The 17,404-nt window shown below is 43.7% G+C and overlaps 2 protein-coding genes across 2 annotated transcripts; one reads left to right on the top strand and one right to left on the bottom strand.

Moving 5' to 3' along the window:
* Positions 1–11,331: 11,331 nt before the first annotated feature.
* On the bottom strand, positions 11,332–12,243 carry LOC123441935 (putative hydrolase C777.06c). The gene is made up of 5 exons (XM_045118100.1): positions 12,236–12,243; positions 12,016–12,148; positions 11,812–11,939; positions 11,571–11,717; positions 11,332–11,482 (listed from the first exon to the last, which is right to left on the bottom strand). The coding sequence occupies exons 1-5, from the start codon at positions 12,241–12,243 to the stop codon at positions 11,332–11,334; spliced, it is 567 nt and encodes a 188-aa protein (XP_044974035.1).
* A 1,945-nt stretch (positions 12,244–14,188) lies between these two features.
* On the top strand, positions 14,189–15,829 carry LOC123440316 (pentatricopeptide repeat-containing protein At5g66500, mitochondrial-like). The gene has a single exon (XM_045116890.1). It carries the CDS (start codon positions 14,362–14,364, stop codon positions 15,715–15,717), a length of 1,356 nt encoding a protein of 451 aa, XP_044972825.1. The 5' UTR covers positions 14,189–14,361; the 3' UTR covers positions 15,718–15,829.
* Positions 15,830–17,404: the final 1,575 nt, after the last annotated feature.

Here is a 17,404-nt window from a genome sequence, read left to right as displayed (position 1 = left end):
TTCGCAAGGACATCTGCCGTGACAAAACCATGACAGTTTGCGCCCTCCGTGGGTCCTGCACACGGTGGAGTTGAGTTCTCAAAGGGAGCCCTTCCAGGGTTCGGGAGCTACGCGTTGGTCTCATGACCAAGAGCCGCCGTGAAAAGTGCTACATACACAATTCAAGTTGGGATCCTGAGGCCTGTTCGATCGAATCTGGTTACCGGGTCCCCTTCGACAAGATTCACATCTTCATCGGCAAAATCGGCGTGCCTGTTCCCGAGTCGAACATCTACACCGACATCGTCGAGCCGGCTCGGCTCGCTTAACCCACCGATCGTTAGGTCGTACGGCGTCGCGTCTACGTTGGCTTCATGTAGGGGGTCAGCCTCCCCGATGACACGGGGACTGATAGAGATACCCCCGTCAACTCAGATGGCGAGTCATCCATGGGAGACACGGATTCAATCTGCCCTCTCTATGATGGAAGGCTTGGGGGTTTCCCTGAGGCGGCGAGCTCCGAAAGCCCGCAAGAGCTGCCTCGCCAGGTCACCATCTACATGGCAGGGGCAGCGCCGGGTCAAAATCAGCTAGATGTGGCAGCCGCCAATGGAGCCAGCAGATCTAGAAAAACGCTGGCCCATTCCATGACAAATTTGATGGACGAGATGTCAAAACTTGTGGCAGTCGTCATTACTGCCAAGAATCAGGAGGAAATCAATGCAGAGTTGGTAAAACTGCATGAATAGATGGCCAAGATTCAACAAGAGATTGACGCTGAAAACACCCGGATGGCGGATCGGCAGGTTCAAATCAGCGAGGAGGTTGAACATTTGAAGGGTGAGGCGTGGCGGCTCGAGCGTCGGCAAGACACTTCTCATGCGGTGCACCAGAGGAGGCATCGGAGCCATTTTCCGGCCAATTTCAATCCTACTTGGTTGTTTGACAGCCACACACGCCTTATGTGGAACATAACCCGCCTCGACACACTCATGTCCAAGTTGAGCCGGCTCGACAGCCTCCAACACAGCAGTCGGCTCAACCTCCGCCGATCCAACCACCAGTTCAGCATTTCCGCCGCAAGGTGATACATCTCCAATGTATCTATTACTTTTGATTATTCCATGCTATTATATAATCTATTTTGGATGTTTTATATGCATTAATATTATGTTTTACATTATTTTTGGGACTAACCTATTAATCTAGAGCCTAGTGTCTGTTTCTGTTTTTTCCGCGTTTTTGAGTATTGCAGATAAGGAATATTAAACGGAGTCCAAACGGAACAAAATCTCCGGAGAGATTTTTCTTCGACCAGAAGGCACCCACTAGACTTGGAGTAGGGGGCAAGGCATCTGCCGGGAGGCCACAAGCCTGCAGGGCGCGCCCTAGGGGGTGGTCATGCCCGCCTGGCTTGTGGGCCCCCTGCAGGTCTCCTAACCCTATTCTTTGTCCTATAAATTCCCAAATATTCCTGTATTGCCAAAAATAAAAACGCAAATACTTTTCCGCCGCCAGGAGCCTGTGTTCCCGTGAGATCCAATCTTGGAGCCTTTTCCGGTAATCTGTCGGAGAGGGAATTGATCACGGAGGGCATCTACATCAACTCCATTGCCCCTCTGATGAAGCGTGAGTAGTTCACCACAGACCTACGGGTCCATAGCTAGTAGCTAGATATCTTCTTCTCTCTCTTTGATCTTCAATACCATGTTCTTCATGATCTTCATGGAGATCTATCCGGTGTAATACTCTTTTGCGGTGTGTTTGTCGAGATCCGATGAATTGTGAGTTTATGTTCAGATTATCTATGAATATTATTTGAGTCTCTTCTGAATTCTTATATGCATGGTTTCATATCTTAGCAAGTCTCTTTGAATTATTTGTTTGGTTTGGCCAAGTAGATTGGTAATTCTTGCAATGGGGGAAGTGCTTAGTTTTGGGTTCAGTCTTGCGGTGTCCTCACCCAGGGACAAAGTAGGGGTAGCGAGGCACGTATTGCATTGTTGCCATCGAGGATAAAAAGATGGGGTTTTCATCATATTGCTTGAGTTTATCCCTCTACATCATGTCATCTTACTTAATGCGTTACTCTGTTCTTCATGAACTTAATACTCTAGATGCAGGCCGAAGTCGATTGATGTGTGGAGTAATAGTAGTAGGTGCAGAATCATTTTGCTCTACTTGACACGGACGTGATGCCTATATGCATAATCATTGCCTTGTATATCTTCATAATTATTCGCTTTTCTATCAATTGCTCGACTGTAATTTGTTCACCCACCGTATTATTTTCCTTTATGAGAGAAGCCTCTAAGGAAACCTATGGCCCCCGGGTCTATTTTCCATATTATATTTTCAGATCTATAAACCAAAAATACCAAAAATAATTTGCTGCAATTTATTTCCTTTTGTTTCCGCAATCTTTATATCTATCTCTATCAGATCTCATCCTTGCAAATAACTCTGAAGGGATTGACAACCCCTTTATAGCGTTGGGTGCAAGTGTTTGATTATTTGTGTAGGTACTATTATTGGGGCCTTGTTTGTTCCTCATACTGGACTGATACCTTGGTTCACAACAAACTGAGGGAAATATTTATCTACTTCGCTGTGTCACCCTTTCCTCTTCAAGGGAAAACCAACGTTAGCTCAAGAGGTAGCAAGATAGATTTCCCGCGCCGTTGCTGGGGAGGATACATAGCAAGATAACACTTACCAAGTAACCATCACAAACTCATCTCTTGCATTTACTTTATTTGCCATTTGCCTCTCATTTTCCTCTCCCCCACTTCTAAAACGATTTTTCATAAAATACCAAAAAGATTTGCCTTTTTATTCGCCCTTCTTTCATTTGCTTCTTTCCTTCCAGATCTCTTACTCGTCTCTATGACAAGCATTACCACTTCCCCTTTGTCACCAGATTTTGAAGTCTTATACTTCAAACAAAAACAAAGGGAGAATTTGAAAGATGCATGGTATAGGCTAATGGAATCTTATCGTATCTCCAACCTAAAAGGAGATGCAAAGGTTTTGCTCAGAAATTTTTACATTGGATTGGCTTTACATCATAGAGAACTCTTAGGTTTTGCCTCAAAAGGGAATTTTATTGAATTAAATACAAACGATGCTTATGAAGTCTTGGAGGGGATTTTGGGAATTCCTCCATAAAAAAGGGGGTTTAATTTTTCAGAAGAGGGAGTTCAAATTCTCGACAAATTGAGTGACTTACATAAGCACTTAATCGAGTTACAGCAATATCACGAACCCCTTAAACATATCAATGGAAACCTGAACCGTTTGAACACTTTGATTACCCTTGGCAATAGGCGTTTGGATATTTTGGACAATAAGGTGGTTTTTTACCTACAAACCCGGGGAAGAGGAAAGAGCCTCCCATATTTGAGATGTCCCTCACAAAAATTGTCAATACCAAAGATGATAATACCTAGATCTATTGCATTATGCCTAGCTAGGGGCGTTAAACAATAGCACTTGTTGGGAGGCAACCCAATTTTATTTGTTTAGCTTTTGTTTTTTATTCCGTTTTTGAGTGCTTCACACATTATTACTTTTGTAATAATTGTGTTTTCTTGGTTTAATTAGTGTTTGAGCCAAGTAAGACCTTTAGGGTGGTCTACGGTGTTTGCAAGTTGATTTTGCTTAAAAACAAAAACTTTCACTCTTAGTCCAGGAATTTTATAAATTCACTGGACGTGATTTTGACCTGAATTGTTTACACAACATTGGTTTACAAATTTCCCAGATCCTCCTAATTTTTTAAAATTTTCAGAGTTAAAGAAGTATTTGAAGTAAACAGATTACTACAGACTGTTCTATTTTTGACAGATTCTGTTTTCTTTGTGTTGTTTGCTTATTTTGATGAATCTATGGGTTGTATCGGGGGGTATGAACCATGGATAAGTTGGAATAAAGTAAATATTGCATCCATATAAATAAAGAATGAATTCACAACAGTACCTAAACTGGTGATTTATTTTTCTTATACTAACGGATCTCATGAATTTTCTGTTGAGTTTTGTGTTGTGAAGTTTTCAAGTTTTGAGTAAAGATTTGATGGACTGTGGAATAAAGAGTGGAAAGAGCCTAAGCTTGGGGATGCCCAAGGCACCCCGAGTCATATTCAAGGATACAAAAGATCCTAAGCTTGGGGATGCCCAAGGCACCCCGAGTCATATTCAAGAATACAAAAGATCCTAAGCTTGGGGATGCCCTGGAAGGCATCCCCTCTTTCGTCTTCAATCCATCGGTAAATTTACTTGAGACTATATTTTTATTCACCACATGATATGTGTTTTGCTTGGAGCGTCTTGTAATGTATGAGTCTTTACTTTTTGGTTTGCCACAATCATCCTTGCTGCACACATCTTTTGAAAGAGAGACACGTTGAATCCTTAATTTATTAGAATACTCTTTGTGCTTCACTTATATCTCTTGAGCTAGGCAATGTTGCTCTAGTACTTCACTTATATCTTTTAGAGCACGACGGTGTTGTGTTTTATAGAAATTATTAAACTCTCGCACCTCACTTATATTATTTTGAGAATTCTTTAAACAACGTGGTAATTGGTTTAGGTTATGAATTTAGTGCTAATATAATAGGCATCCAAGAGGGATATAATAAAAACTTTCATATTAAGTGCATTGAATATGATGAGAAGTTTGATTCCTTGCATATAGTTTTAAGATGTGAAGATGGTAATATGAGAGTCATGCTAGTAAGTAATTGTGAATTAGAAGAAATACTTGTGTTAAAGCTTGTGATTCCCGTAGCATGCACATATGGTGAACCGTTATGTGATGAAGTCAGAGCATGATTTGTTTAATGATTGTCAACCTTTGTGTGGAGGTCGGGATCGCGTGATGGTTAACTCCTACCAAACCTTCACCTAGGAGCAAGCGTCTAATAGTTTGCTTCGATAACTAATAGGCTTTTTCAATAATTATGTGAGTTCTTTATGAATAATGTTGAGTTCATGGATTATACGCACTCTCACCCTTCCACCTTTGTTAGCTTCTCTAGTGCCTCGCAACTTTCGCCGGTACATTAAACCCACCTTCCTCAAAATAGCCACCATATATTTTCCTCAAAACAGCCACCATATCTAGCTATTATGGCATTTTCATAGCCATTCCGAGATCTACTGCCATGCAACACCACCGTTTCATTTTTATGACACGCACCATCACTTCCATATTGCTTATAGAGTCATACCTTGTTCTAGATATCGAGTTGTAATCTTTGAGTTGTAAGTAAATAAAAGTGTGATGATTTTGCATTATTAGAGCATTGTCCCGTGTGATAAAAGAATGATGGAAGCTATAATTCCCTCACAAGTTGGGATGAGTCTCCGGACTTTACAAAAAAAGTAAAAGAGGCCAGCAAAGCCCGTAGAAAAAGAGAGGCCAAAGAAGCCCACCAAAAAAAAGGAAAAATATGAGAGAAAGAGAGAAGGGACAATGTTACTATCTTTTTCCACACTTGTTCTCCAAAGTAGCTCCATGTTCTTCATAGAGAGTGTCCTATTTTGTCACTTTCATATAACTAGTGGAATTACATCTTTTGCACAACCACTTAGTTTTATTTTTTGAGCTTTCATACACTTATAGCTCTAGAGCATTTGTTGCATGGCAATCCCTACTCACTCACATTGATATCTATTGATGGGCATCTCCATAACCCGTTGATATGCCTAGTTGATGTGAGACTATCTTCTTCCTTTCTTTTTGCAACCTCCACCACACACTATTCCACCTATAGTGCTACATCCATGGCTCACGCTCATGTATTGCGTGAGAGTTGAAAAGGTTTGAGAACATAAAAAGTGTGAAACAATTGCTTGATTTGCATCGGGGTTGTACATGATTTAGATACTTTCTGTGGTGAAGATGGAGCATAGCTAGACCATATGATTTTGTAGGGATAACTTTCTAAGACCATGTTATTTTGAAAGGAAGCAATTGCCTTATTAGTTTGCTTGAAATATTATTGTTTTTATGTCAATATTAGACTTTTGTTTTAAGTCTTATGGATCTGAATATTCATGCCACAATAAATAATATTACATGGATAAATATGTTAGGTAGAATTCCACATAAAAATTTCTATTTTTTATCATTTACCTACTCGAGGACGAGCAAGAATTAAGCTTGGGGATGCTGATACGTCTCCAATGTATCTATATTTTTTTATTGTTCTATGCTATTATATTATCTATTTTGGATTTTTATATGCATTAATATGTGTTGGTGAACGTAGTAATAATTCAAAAAAATCCTACATGTCACCAAGATCAATCTAGGAGATGCTAGCAATGAGAGAGAGAGAGAGTGCATCTTCATACCCTTGAAGATCGCTAAGCAGAAGCATTGCAAAGAACGCGGTCGATGGAGTCGTACTCGCGGCGATTCAAATCACGGAAGATTCGATCCAAGCGCCGAACGAATGGCGCCTCCACGTTCAACACACGTACAGCCCGGGGACGTCTCCTCCTTCTTGATCCGGCAAGGGAGGGGAGAAGTTGAGGGAGATCTCCGGCAACACGACGACATGGTGGCGGTTGAGCTCGTGGTTCTCTGGCAGAGCTTCGCTAAGCACTACGGGGGAGGAGGAGGTGTACGAGGGGGAGGGCTGCGCCAGGGGCAAGGGGATCAGGTGTGCCGCAACCCTCTCACCCCTCATCTATTTATAGGCTGAAGGGGAGAGGGGGCCGGCCACCCAAGATGCCTCTAGAGGGGACGGCGACGGCCAAGGGGGGAGGCTTGCATCCCAAGTTGGTGGGAGGTGCCTCCCACGCCCTAGGGTTTCAACCCTAGGTGCCTTAGGCCCTTGCAGGGCCGGTTTCGGGGCCCTAGAGCGAATTTAAAAATAGGCCCCTTACGAATAATAAATATATACGCATTTATAGATATACAGACGTAAAATATTGAAGTTTAGATCTAATCATATATTTTTATTTAGAGACGTCTATAAATAACTAATAATCGCTTAAGTTATGTCATATCACGACAAAAGAAAAAAAAAGTAGAAAAATATAACAAATAATATTCTCTGCTAGTTTGATTACCTCAAATAAGAACCAAGTTTCTTATGAATTCATCGACAATAATGTAATCAGACCAATCAGGGCCTGAGATCAACTGATATAAAAGGATTAGGATAGTAGGCAAATATATACGCACAAATGTAGTATAGGATTAGGACAGTAGGAAAATATATACGCAGAAATGTAGTATTTAAATTATATTGAGCGAATGGATGCATGGATCAGGACGTTGTTATTTGTTAATCACCAGGCCTGATCACGTGTTGCAGTGTTGGGCGATCTCCAGTTCTTCACCAGGCCTGATCTCCAATACATGAAGTATATACAAACTACAGATACGTATATACCAGTCCCCCTCTTTCTCCATCGGGGTCGGACGTGCCTGCTGGAGTGCTGGAGGTGCAACCGCGCATGCGCAGGCGCAGCGACGCAAGCAGGCGGCCGAGGCGAGGCGATGAACGAACAAGCAGGGATGGATCGATGCCTTCTCCTCTTCCGAAGTCCCGATAAAAAAAATCTCTCCCGATCAAATACCTTTTATCATCCCATATAACAACACAAGTATACTTACATATATGCGGTGATGGGCCCCTCCGGAACATGGGCCCTTGGGCGTCGCCCATGTTCGCATAGGGCCAGAGCCGGGCCTGGGCCCTTGGGGAGGGCGCACCAGCCCACTAGGGAGCTGGTTCCCACCCATATTCAGCCCATGTGGTCCTCCGGGGCAGGTGGCCCCTCCCGGTGGACCCCTAGAACCCTTTAGGTGGTCCCGGTACAATACCGATAAACCCCGAAACCTTTCTATTGACTGAAACTGGACTTCCCATATATAAATCTTCACCTCTGGACTATTCTAGAACTCCTCGTGACGTCTGGGGTCTCATCCGGGACTCCGAGCAACTTTCGATAACCACATACAATTCCCATTACAACTCTAGCGTCACCGAACCTTAAGTGTGTAGACCCTATGGGTTCGGGAACCATGCATATATGACCGAGACACCTCTCCGGCCAATAAGCAATAGAGGGATCTGGATAGCCATATTGGCTCCCACATGTTCCACGATGATCTTATCGGATGAACCACGATGTCGGGGATTCAATCAATCTCGTATACAACTCCCTTTGTCCATCGGTATGTTACTTCCCGAGATTCGATCATCGGTATCCCTATACCTTGTTCAATCTCGTTACTGGAAAGTCTCTTTACTCGTTCCATAACACATGATCACGTGACTAACTCCATAGTCACATTGAGATGATTATGATGATGTATTACCGAGTGGGCCCAAAGATACGTCTCCGTCACACGGAGTGACAAATCCCAGTCTCGATTCACACTAACCCAATACACACTTTCGGAGATACATGTAGTACACCTTTATAGTCACCCAGTTACGTTGTGACGTTGGATACACCCAAGGAATTCCTACGGTACCCGGGAGTTGCACAATCTCATGGTCTAAGGAAATGATACTTGACATTTAGAAAAGCTCTAGCAAATGAACTACACGATCTTGTGCTATGCTTAGGATTGAGTTTTGTCCATCACATCATTCTCCTAATAATGTGATCCCATTATCAACGACATCCAATGTCCTTGTCAGGAAACCATGACCATCTATTGATCAACGAGCCAGGCAACTAGAGGCTCACTAGGGACATGGTGTGGTCTATGTATTCACACATGTATTACGGTTTCCGATTAATACAATTATAGCATAAACAGTAGACAATTATCATGGACAAGGAAATATAATAGTAACCATTTTATTATTGCCTCTAGGGCATATTTCCAACAATATGCTATTTTATATTATTTTTCGGACTAACCTATTAATCTAGAGCCTAGTGCGAGTTTTTGTTTTTTCCACGTTTTTGTGTATTGCAGATAAGAAATATTAAATAAAGTCCAAACGGAACAAAATCTCCGAAAAGATTTTTCTTGGACTAGAAGACACCCATCATACTTGGAGTAGGGGGCAAGGCATCTCCCGGGAGGCCACAAGCCTACAGGGCGCGCCCTAGGGGCTTTGTTGTCTGCCAACGGACGACAAAGGGCTTTGCCGTCGGCCAGCGGACGACAAAGGCGCCATATGGCACCCACCTGTGCAATCTGGGGCAGCCGGCTGACCCATATGGTCAATTTGCCATCTACTACAGCAAAGGGTCGCGCCTGGCAGACAACAAAATTGAGAGATCACTGGAAGGGATGTCTAGAGGGGCGGGGGGGGGGGGGTGAATAGACTACTTGACAAATTAAAACCTAGCCTTTTCCAATTTTAATTGTTGGTAGATTTTAGCATTTAGAACAAGTCAATCACACTCTACACATGCAAGTCTACGAGTATAGCAGCGGAAAGTAAAGACATGCATATGCAGAGTAAGGAGTAGAGTTTTGAAAGATCAAACGCAAAGATGAACACGGTGATTTTTGGCATGGTTCCGGTAGGTGGTGCTATCGTACATCCATGTTGATGGAGACTTCAATACACGGAGGGTAACGCCCGTGAGAGTCCATGGAGGGTTCAACCCACAAAGGGTCCATGGAGAAGCAACCTTGTCTATTCCATCATGGCTTATGTCCATGAAGTACTAGCCTCGCTCGGGGTAGATCTTCACGAAGTAGGCGATCTCCTTGCATGTACAAACTTCTTTGTTCAACTCCACAACAGGAAGTAGGAGGCTCCCAAGCGACACCTAACCAATCTAGGAGGCACCACCCTTCAAAAGGTAATAAATGTGGTAGTACGATGAACTTCTTGCTCTTGTGCTTCAAAAGATAGTCTCCTCAACACTCAGTCACTCTCTCACAGATTTGTCTTGGGTAGAAGAGATTGATTGGGTGGAAAGCAATTTTGGGAGGCTAGAGATCAAGTTTCAAATGGATGGATTGGAATATCTTGATCTAAACACATGAGTAGGTGGCTCTCTCTCAGAAAAATGAATATGACAAGTGTATGTGTGTTCTGAGTGCTTCTTCTGCGAATGAGAGGGGTGGATGGGTATATATAGGCATCTTCAGAAATCCAACCGTTACAACATTATTGCCCGACTCAGTGAAACTGAAGTGAAACTCAGTGGCACTGACTTGTACAAAATGTGGCAACTTTTGCATTCTTGGTGAAACCGATATAGGAATCTCGGTGGTACCGATATGGGTGACCTCTGGCAGTTTCCAAATCTCGGTTAGACCGATTCCAAAACTCAGAATTTCTGACTCTTGAAAGTGGCAGAAACTTGGTCACTGATTTTGGTGGCATCGAGAGGAATGTTGGTGGTACCGAGATTCGAGGGTTTGGCATAGTTTCTGTCTGGTGGAAAATCGGTAAGGTCGAATGGAAAATCTTGGTGGCACCGATTTTAATGTTTAGGCTTTGGACAGAGAATTTTATGGGAGAATGGATGAGTGTTTTTGGTGACTATCTCTAAGCACTTGAACAACCAATTCATCATCCGTACCTCATCCCTTTTTAATAGTATTGACTTTTCTATGGACTCAAATGTGATTTCTCACAAATATAAAGTGTAGAGTCTTGTAGCTTGAAGCTTGACCAATCTTATTCCTTTCCTTCTTCTTATTGAGGAATTATCCTCACAATCCTTTGTCAAGACTTCTTTATTAACTACTAGCAAAAGGGCCCGTGCGTTGCTACGGGAAAAAAACCATACGCTCCTAATTTATACTCCAACACACATCTTCCTTGTGGCCCCATAGACGAGCTAGTAGCACTGGCAGAGGAGGATGATACAATTGATCCAACTCCGGGCACAGTTGCAGCGGGCGTTGCATGACAGCATTTTCACTTGCCATGGCTGTGGATTTTTCTTGCCGTGGTAGAGATTCTCTTTGAACTAAAACCACGACAAGTATTTTGGAACGGAGGGAGTAGATGTTTTACCATGTGAAATTATGATTTGCAACCTTGTGAATACTACTATTTGATAACTGGCATGTACTAAGACTCTGGTCTCCGATAAACGTACTGAAAAGTGTTACCATTGAATTTAATCAGATGAAATCACTAAAGTTGGGGTGTAGACTTTTATGATTTTCGGTAACCCACATATAGCATTTGGCCTACAGTTTTAGCAACAACAATAGATAAGTAACATGCTAGACTATCAAGGACATCATAAACAATGTTGAGAATTTTGGATGCAGTTTAACAGATTAGTAACATCTTTCAGTTTTGTTACAAACTACCCCTTAAATATATGTAAGTGAAAAATGTCATGCTGTATTGATTAACAACCCTCCCATATGTGATCCGCAAGAACATGCATTCTAATTATTTGAACAAAGAACTATGGACCAGATTATTTTTTTGCCATGCTCAGTTTTAGGTAGAAATCTTGAGACATCACATAAATACGCAACTCTGGCTCTCCTCCCAAATAAGAAGCCTAAACAAATATACCCTTCTCCGTGCATTACCCGAACACAGAGTATCAAGGTAAGTAAGCACTCCAGGAGTCAAACATGTAACAAGATCAAAGTAACGCTCAACAGCGCTGGTTGTTACCGGCAACGTAACAAACTCTAGCCCTGACGCTACAAATGGTTTGTCCACATCCTCCTCAATTATCTTCAAGTCGATTTTCGTGGCTTGGGCATCTTCATTGGCATCCTCTGGCTTCTGTTCCACCAAGTAGGGGAATCTTCTGGCGATACTGTAAATTCACGGCTATTGTTATTACAGGACATGTTCTGGTGACTAATACGGTATTTTTCAGTTCACTTGGAAAACAGAAGATGGAGATGAACCTGTCCATCATGAACTGCATGAGGAAGATAGGAATTTGCTCGACATCGTTCCTGCCATTTCTTCGTTGTACCACCCAGACTTCGTCAAGGCCTAATACAACATCTGCATGCTCATGAGTCAGAATGATCTGCACTGCACAGAACCTTCTTAGTCCTCAGGATTTTTATTTTTTTCAGAAAACAATGCAGTGTCGAATATCTCACTGAGTCAACGTAAAGAACTTTGTGGTGGACAAACCACCGAAGAACTTTCTCTCTGAAGGTCTTGCCGATGTCGATTAGGATGTACTTGTGTGTTCCATCTTGGCAATAGTCCACCAAGAGGGAGGTGTTGATCCTGAAAGGAAACAGGCGTATGATTTGTGAACCTGGTCGCATAAGCACTAACTTAGTAGGATGTTCTGTTCAACCCGTTTGCAGCTACTCCACCATTCGGCAGTTGTGACTCACAAAGTTAAATATGTTGGAATCATTTTCATGTAATGATACTTCTTGGTCACATACCAATGCAATAAGTTGGTTGTATTCAATATGTACACTCTGTCTAGTGTTCAATACCGAGTCGAATTATACAACTTACATGTGTAATGTACTTCAGATCATTGCAGGTTTTGGAAGTGCTCTGAGAGGAATACCAAAAGGCAAGTTCGCCAAGAGAATGGCCTTTTCTAGGACAATTAGGCTAATCTACTTTTTTGCACTAACTAATTGCAATAAATTATATTTCAGGATATTGTCCTCATTTTTACAATATCCAAGCATCAATATATAATGGACTTGTTCATAGGAGGAAAATTCCTCTTCCATTGAGATGCTCTTTTCGCTCCATTCAAGCAAGAAATAACTACTCATCAGTTGTTGTACCTAAAGATTATTGTGAAACTTACATCCAGTTTTTGAGAGAGAAACGGATAGTTCGTTATTCAGATCCTCCAACCTCCAAGGATGTGGACCTACTATACCAGTTTATAGATAAGAGGTGAAAGTCTGTATTGAACTTCCTTATCAAGTTCTTGAGCTACATTTGAAGAGGAATCTTAATTATCTGTTACTTGTCTCAGTAACAAGCTCATGGTATTAACTGGAGCTGGAATGAGCACCGAGTCAGGAATTCCCGATTATCGGAGGTAAGTTATCAAGGCTCCGTGCGTACAATCATCCACAGACAGGTAGCTTGTGATTTAAGAAAGAAAACAAGGCGTCTGCATCATTTAACCTGCAAAGCTAGACGTCGTAGTAGGTGTGCGGGCGGTCGAGCGGCGGCGGCGGCGGGGACGGCAGGCGGGGCTGCGCGGGGTGGACGCGGGCGTCGTGCCACCAGAGCGCCGGCTCGGAGGCGGAGCGCATGAGAGCCCCCTTCCCCTCCTGGGCCCGCTTCCGCGTCTGCGGCACCTGCAGCAGCTGCACCGGCAGCCGGAGCCTCCGTCCGGCGCTGCCCCCGCCCCGGCGTGACGGCGGGGAGGGCTCGTCGGTGACGCGCGGGCGGCTCTTCCTCCTCCCCTGCTGCGTCTTCTCTCTTCTCTGGCTGGCCAGAAGATGCTTTCCCCTTCCACCTTCTTTGTCACTCGATAAGATCACAAAGAGCACAGGGTCGAGCACGAACATGGGGCCGATGAGGGGGGCAGCCAGCGGCGTGGGCTGGTGGTGGCCCGGCAGTGGGGCACCGGCGGGGCGGCGCGACCTCAGCCCCGATCCAATCTGGATCGAGAGGGGAGGGGGAGGGAGCGGTTGGTGGCTGAGGAGGCGCGAGTGGGAGGCTCGGTGACGGACAAAACGGATTGCGGGTTGATTTGAAAAAAACACAGGGGGTTTTCTGCAAAATAACAGACGACGGATGGCAAACGCGCTCCGCGCTTTATTATTATTAGGAGAGATATCTGAAATAAGCTAGATAAACTATTAGTCTAAGAGACAATGTATGTTGTCATGAATTATCAAAACCATCATGAAAACATATAAGCTTTCATTCACAAACTGTTTGCGGGAAGGAAATGACACGGCACATGGATTAGCTAAAACATTGCTGTAGCACTAAAAATCTTCTTGTTTTTGGATGCGTATATCCTTAATTTTACTTCTCACCCGCGTGTATATGACCTATCCATCGTGTGAGAAATAAAGTCATTTTTGCTGTCCACAGAAAAAAGAAAAGATGGTTGACTAATCTGACCATCGGGGAAGTTAATGAACCAACGATGGAATTAAAGAGGGTGGGCTGCGGCCCATTCTGAGATTTTGTATCGGCCTCATGGGAAATTCAATGACGGGCCGGATGAGAAAAAGAGACGGCCTACAAACCTCGTCCCGACCCATCCCCTAGGTCCTAGCCCAACAAGAAACGCACGGACAGCCGCACTGCGCCTTGGCGCCAGTGCCAACCGAGTCACCACTCCACCGCTCCTGCCCGTAGTCGTCGGGCGCTATCGCCGCCTGCCTCGCCGCTCCTGCCTAGCGCCACCGCGCCCACCGCGCTCCAGCCAGCTGAAATTTCTGACACGGGTCAATTTTCACCCTCTACGTCGGCGGTTGCTCCGTTAATCAGGGGACGAAATGGCTCGCACGGCGCCTCCGCTCTCGGCGCTGCTCCGCCGCCTCTCTTCCCATCCCTCCCACTCGCCCGCATTCCACGCCGCGCTGCTCAAGTCATCTTCCCTCTCCAGCCCCATCCCGGCCACCGCCCTCCTCACCGCCTACGCGAAAGCCGGCCTCCCAGGCGCCGCCTCCCGCCTGTTCGACGAAATGCCCGCGCGCGACGCCATCGCCTGGAACGCGCTCCTCGCATGCCACGTCCGTCACGCGCGCTGCGCCGCCGTCGCTCAAGCCTTCCGCGGCATGGCGGCCGCCGGGTTCGCGCCAACGGCCGCCACCCTCTGCACCATGCTCAAGGCCTGCGCTTCCTCCCGCGCCGTCCGCCCCGGCCGCCAGGTCCACGCGCGGACAGTTCTCGCGTGCCACGGTGATGTCATTATGACGACGGCTCTTGTGGATCTCTACATGAGCTGCGGCTGTGTCGAGGAGGCCAAGAAGCTGTTTATCCACACGGACTGCCCCAAGGACGTGCCGCTCTGCAACTCTGTTCTCTCGGGCTGCGTGGAGAATGGTCAATTCCGGGAGGCTTTCTTGATGCTGGGGGGTATCGAACTCAATGGAATCACACTGACATGCGCTCTCACAGCTTGCTCAGCCGCAGCAAACCTTGCATATGGTCTTCAAGTGCATTGCAAGGTTCTCCGCTGCGGGTTTGATTCTGAGACCGTCCTATGCAATGCACTCATTGACATGTATGCGAAGTGTGGGCGGACAACAGCTGCGCGTGTGGTGTTTGATCGTATGACTCGCAGAAATGTCGTTTCCTGGTCCAGTATGATTGATGGTTATAGTCGCCATGGGCATGGCAAAGAGGCTTTGGATTTGTTTGAGAGGATGGAGAAAGCTGTACCCATTGTCTTGCCTAATGCCATTACATTTCTTGCTGTTCTCTCAGCTTGTGGACACTCTGGTCTTGTGGATGAAGGCCGATCCAAGTTACATCTGATGAAAAGAAAGTATGCGATTGATCCAGGACCAGAGCACTATGCGTGTTTTATTGACATGTTAGGCCGGGCAGGACTGATTGATGAGGCATGGGATCTGTACTGTTGTTTACATTCGAACATAAACGAACTCCATGGTGCAATCTGTGTGGCTATGCTGAATGCATGTATGACTAACATGGATGTGGCAAGAGGAAACATGGTTGCTGAGCATATCCTGAAGGTTGATCCACAGAGTCCTCGAAATCTTGTGTTAATCTCAAATTTTCACGCTGCTGCTGGACAATGGTCTATATCGGATGAGTCAAGGAAGGTTATAATGGACATGGGTCTCAATAAAGAAGCAGCTAGTAGTCATGTCTCCATTGGCTAAAACTAATTTGCACAAATATGGAGGTACAGTTCATTGATTTACCTGCATATACTATAAGTGTATCAACAAATACTTTTTCTTTTAAAACAAACCAACAAATCAATGTTGCTAATGGGTTCAGGGTGGGGGTTCTTTTTTATTTAAAATCTATCATGCCTCGAACTCAGTCTGAACCATTCAGTTTAACTTGATTCTTAAGTGCTTAACTGGGTCCTACGACAGTTGCGATTATTTGATAGGTGTACAAGGACTAAATGTGAACCAGCATAGCTAGGTCACATGATGATCATCTGGAATTGTCAAAAATTGTTTCATCAAAACTCTATCCTGCACAAATTACTACAGATGATTCCTGGAGACTATACGTATACAAGGACTAAATGCAAACTACTCTGTTTTAGCGTAGCGGAGTAGTTTATAGTAGGTTTTAAGCATGAGTAACTTGCATACTAAAACAAAGGTAAAATAACCAATTTCAACATCAGCTTACCTTGATGGTTCGTGGAGACCAAGTTCTGCTAAAACATGAATATACGCTACGACGGTATTCTGAAACTAATCGTCAAGTTTAGTCTAATTGGTGGTACTGGAGTACATGTCTTTTTCTGAATATAATGATGAGGTTTAATAAAAAAAATTGACCCTAAATGCAGTTATTCATTTGAGAAAAGCCTCATGTGCAATTCTCCCTGGTCCTCCTAGTAATATCATTACTTCATTTATCTCTTTGTTCAGTACAAGCATGGAACAATACACATAACAGAGCAACACCACACAGACTTTAAGTTTCATTAGAGTATTTCCAGAGACAGGGTACATGTGAACGTGTTAAATCAGCACAAGGTTCATATGCTAGCAGGTAGTGTTGGTTGAAATAATTCCCTATAGATGCTTCTGCAATCTACAAATTAATATCATGACAAGTATGTTAGGAAGTATTAGTATTAGGCCCTGTTTGAAACCATAATATATTATAATAATCTGGATTATGAACATAGATTATATAATCTGGTTTATAAAAATAATCCAGGTGGGCATGTTTGGAGGCCAGATTATATAAACTGTAAACCAACTTTTAAATTGTACAATGACATGTTTGCCCTCTGGTTTTTTTTTCAACGGTCATTTTTTTCATTCATCTTGCCATTTGGTTTGCTTGGCGCCAAGTTTGAATAGATAGACATTTGTACTAGCCATGTACGAACGTGTTATTTCCCGGCAAATTTGAACTGTAGACTAATCATTGTACGAAAAAATACGATGGGCACACATCGTTAACTTTGAAGGAAAATCTCATCCGAATGAAGAACACAGTTACATTGTCCATGAGAAATTAAAAACTACATTATTAAATTATCATATAATATCAAATCTACTCTACTTCGCCGATCAAAGCATTACATATAGTGTCACGGAAGGCACTCATGTCGGTATCTTGAGTGCTATCACAGCTTTGTCGAGGATGATTTTGTGGTGGCATGGGCATATAGTTTTCATCTTCATCACACTTATCAAACTCTTGGTCACTCAACACACTCTCTCGGATGAAATTATGTAGAGCCATACATGCCAGAATGATTTTACTTTTCTTCTCTAATGGGTACGTCGGTATGGCTAATAAAATCCTCCATTTCATCTTCAAAACTCCAAAAGACCTTTCAATGACATTGTGAAGAGACGAATGGTA

Source organism: Hordeum vulgare, chromosome 3H (assembly GCF_904849725.1).
Source record: "Hordeum vulgare subsp. vulgare chromosome 3H, MorexV3_pseudomolecules_assembly, whole genome shotgun sequence".
NCBI classification, from domain to species: Eukaryota; Viridiplantae; Streptophyta; class Magnoliopsida; order Poales; family Poaceae; genus Hordeum; species Hordeum vulgare.
The sequence above is the reverse complement of the archived record's forward strand: the minus strand, read 5'-3'. Positions and strand labels throughout refer to the sequence as shown.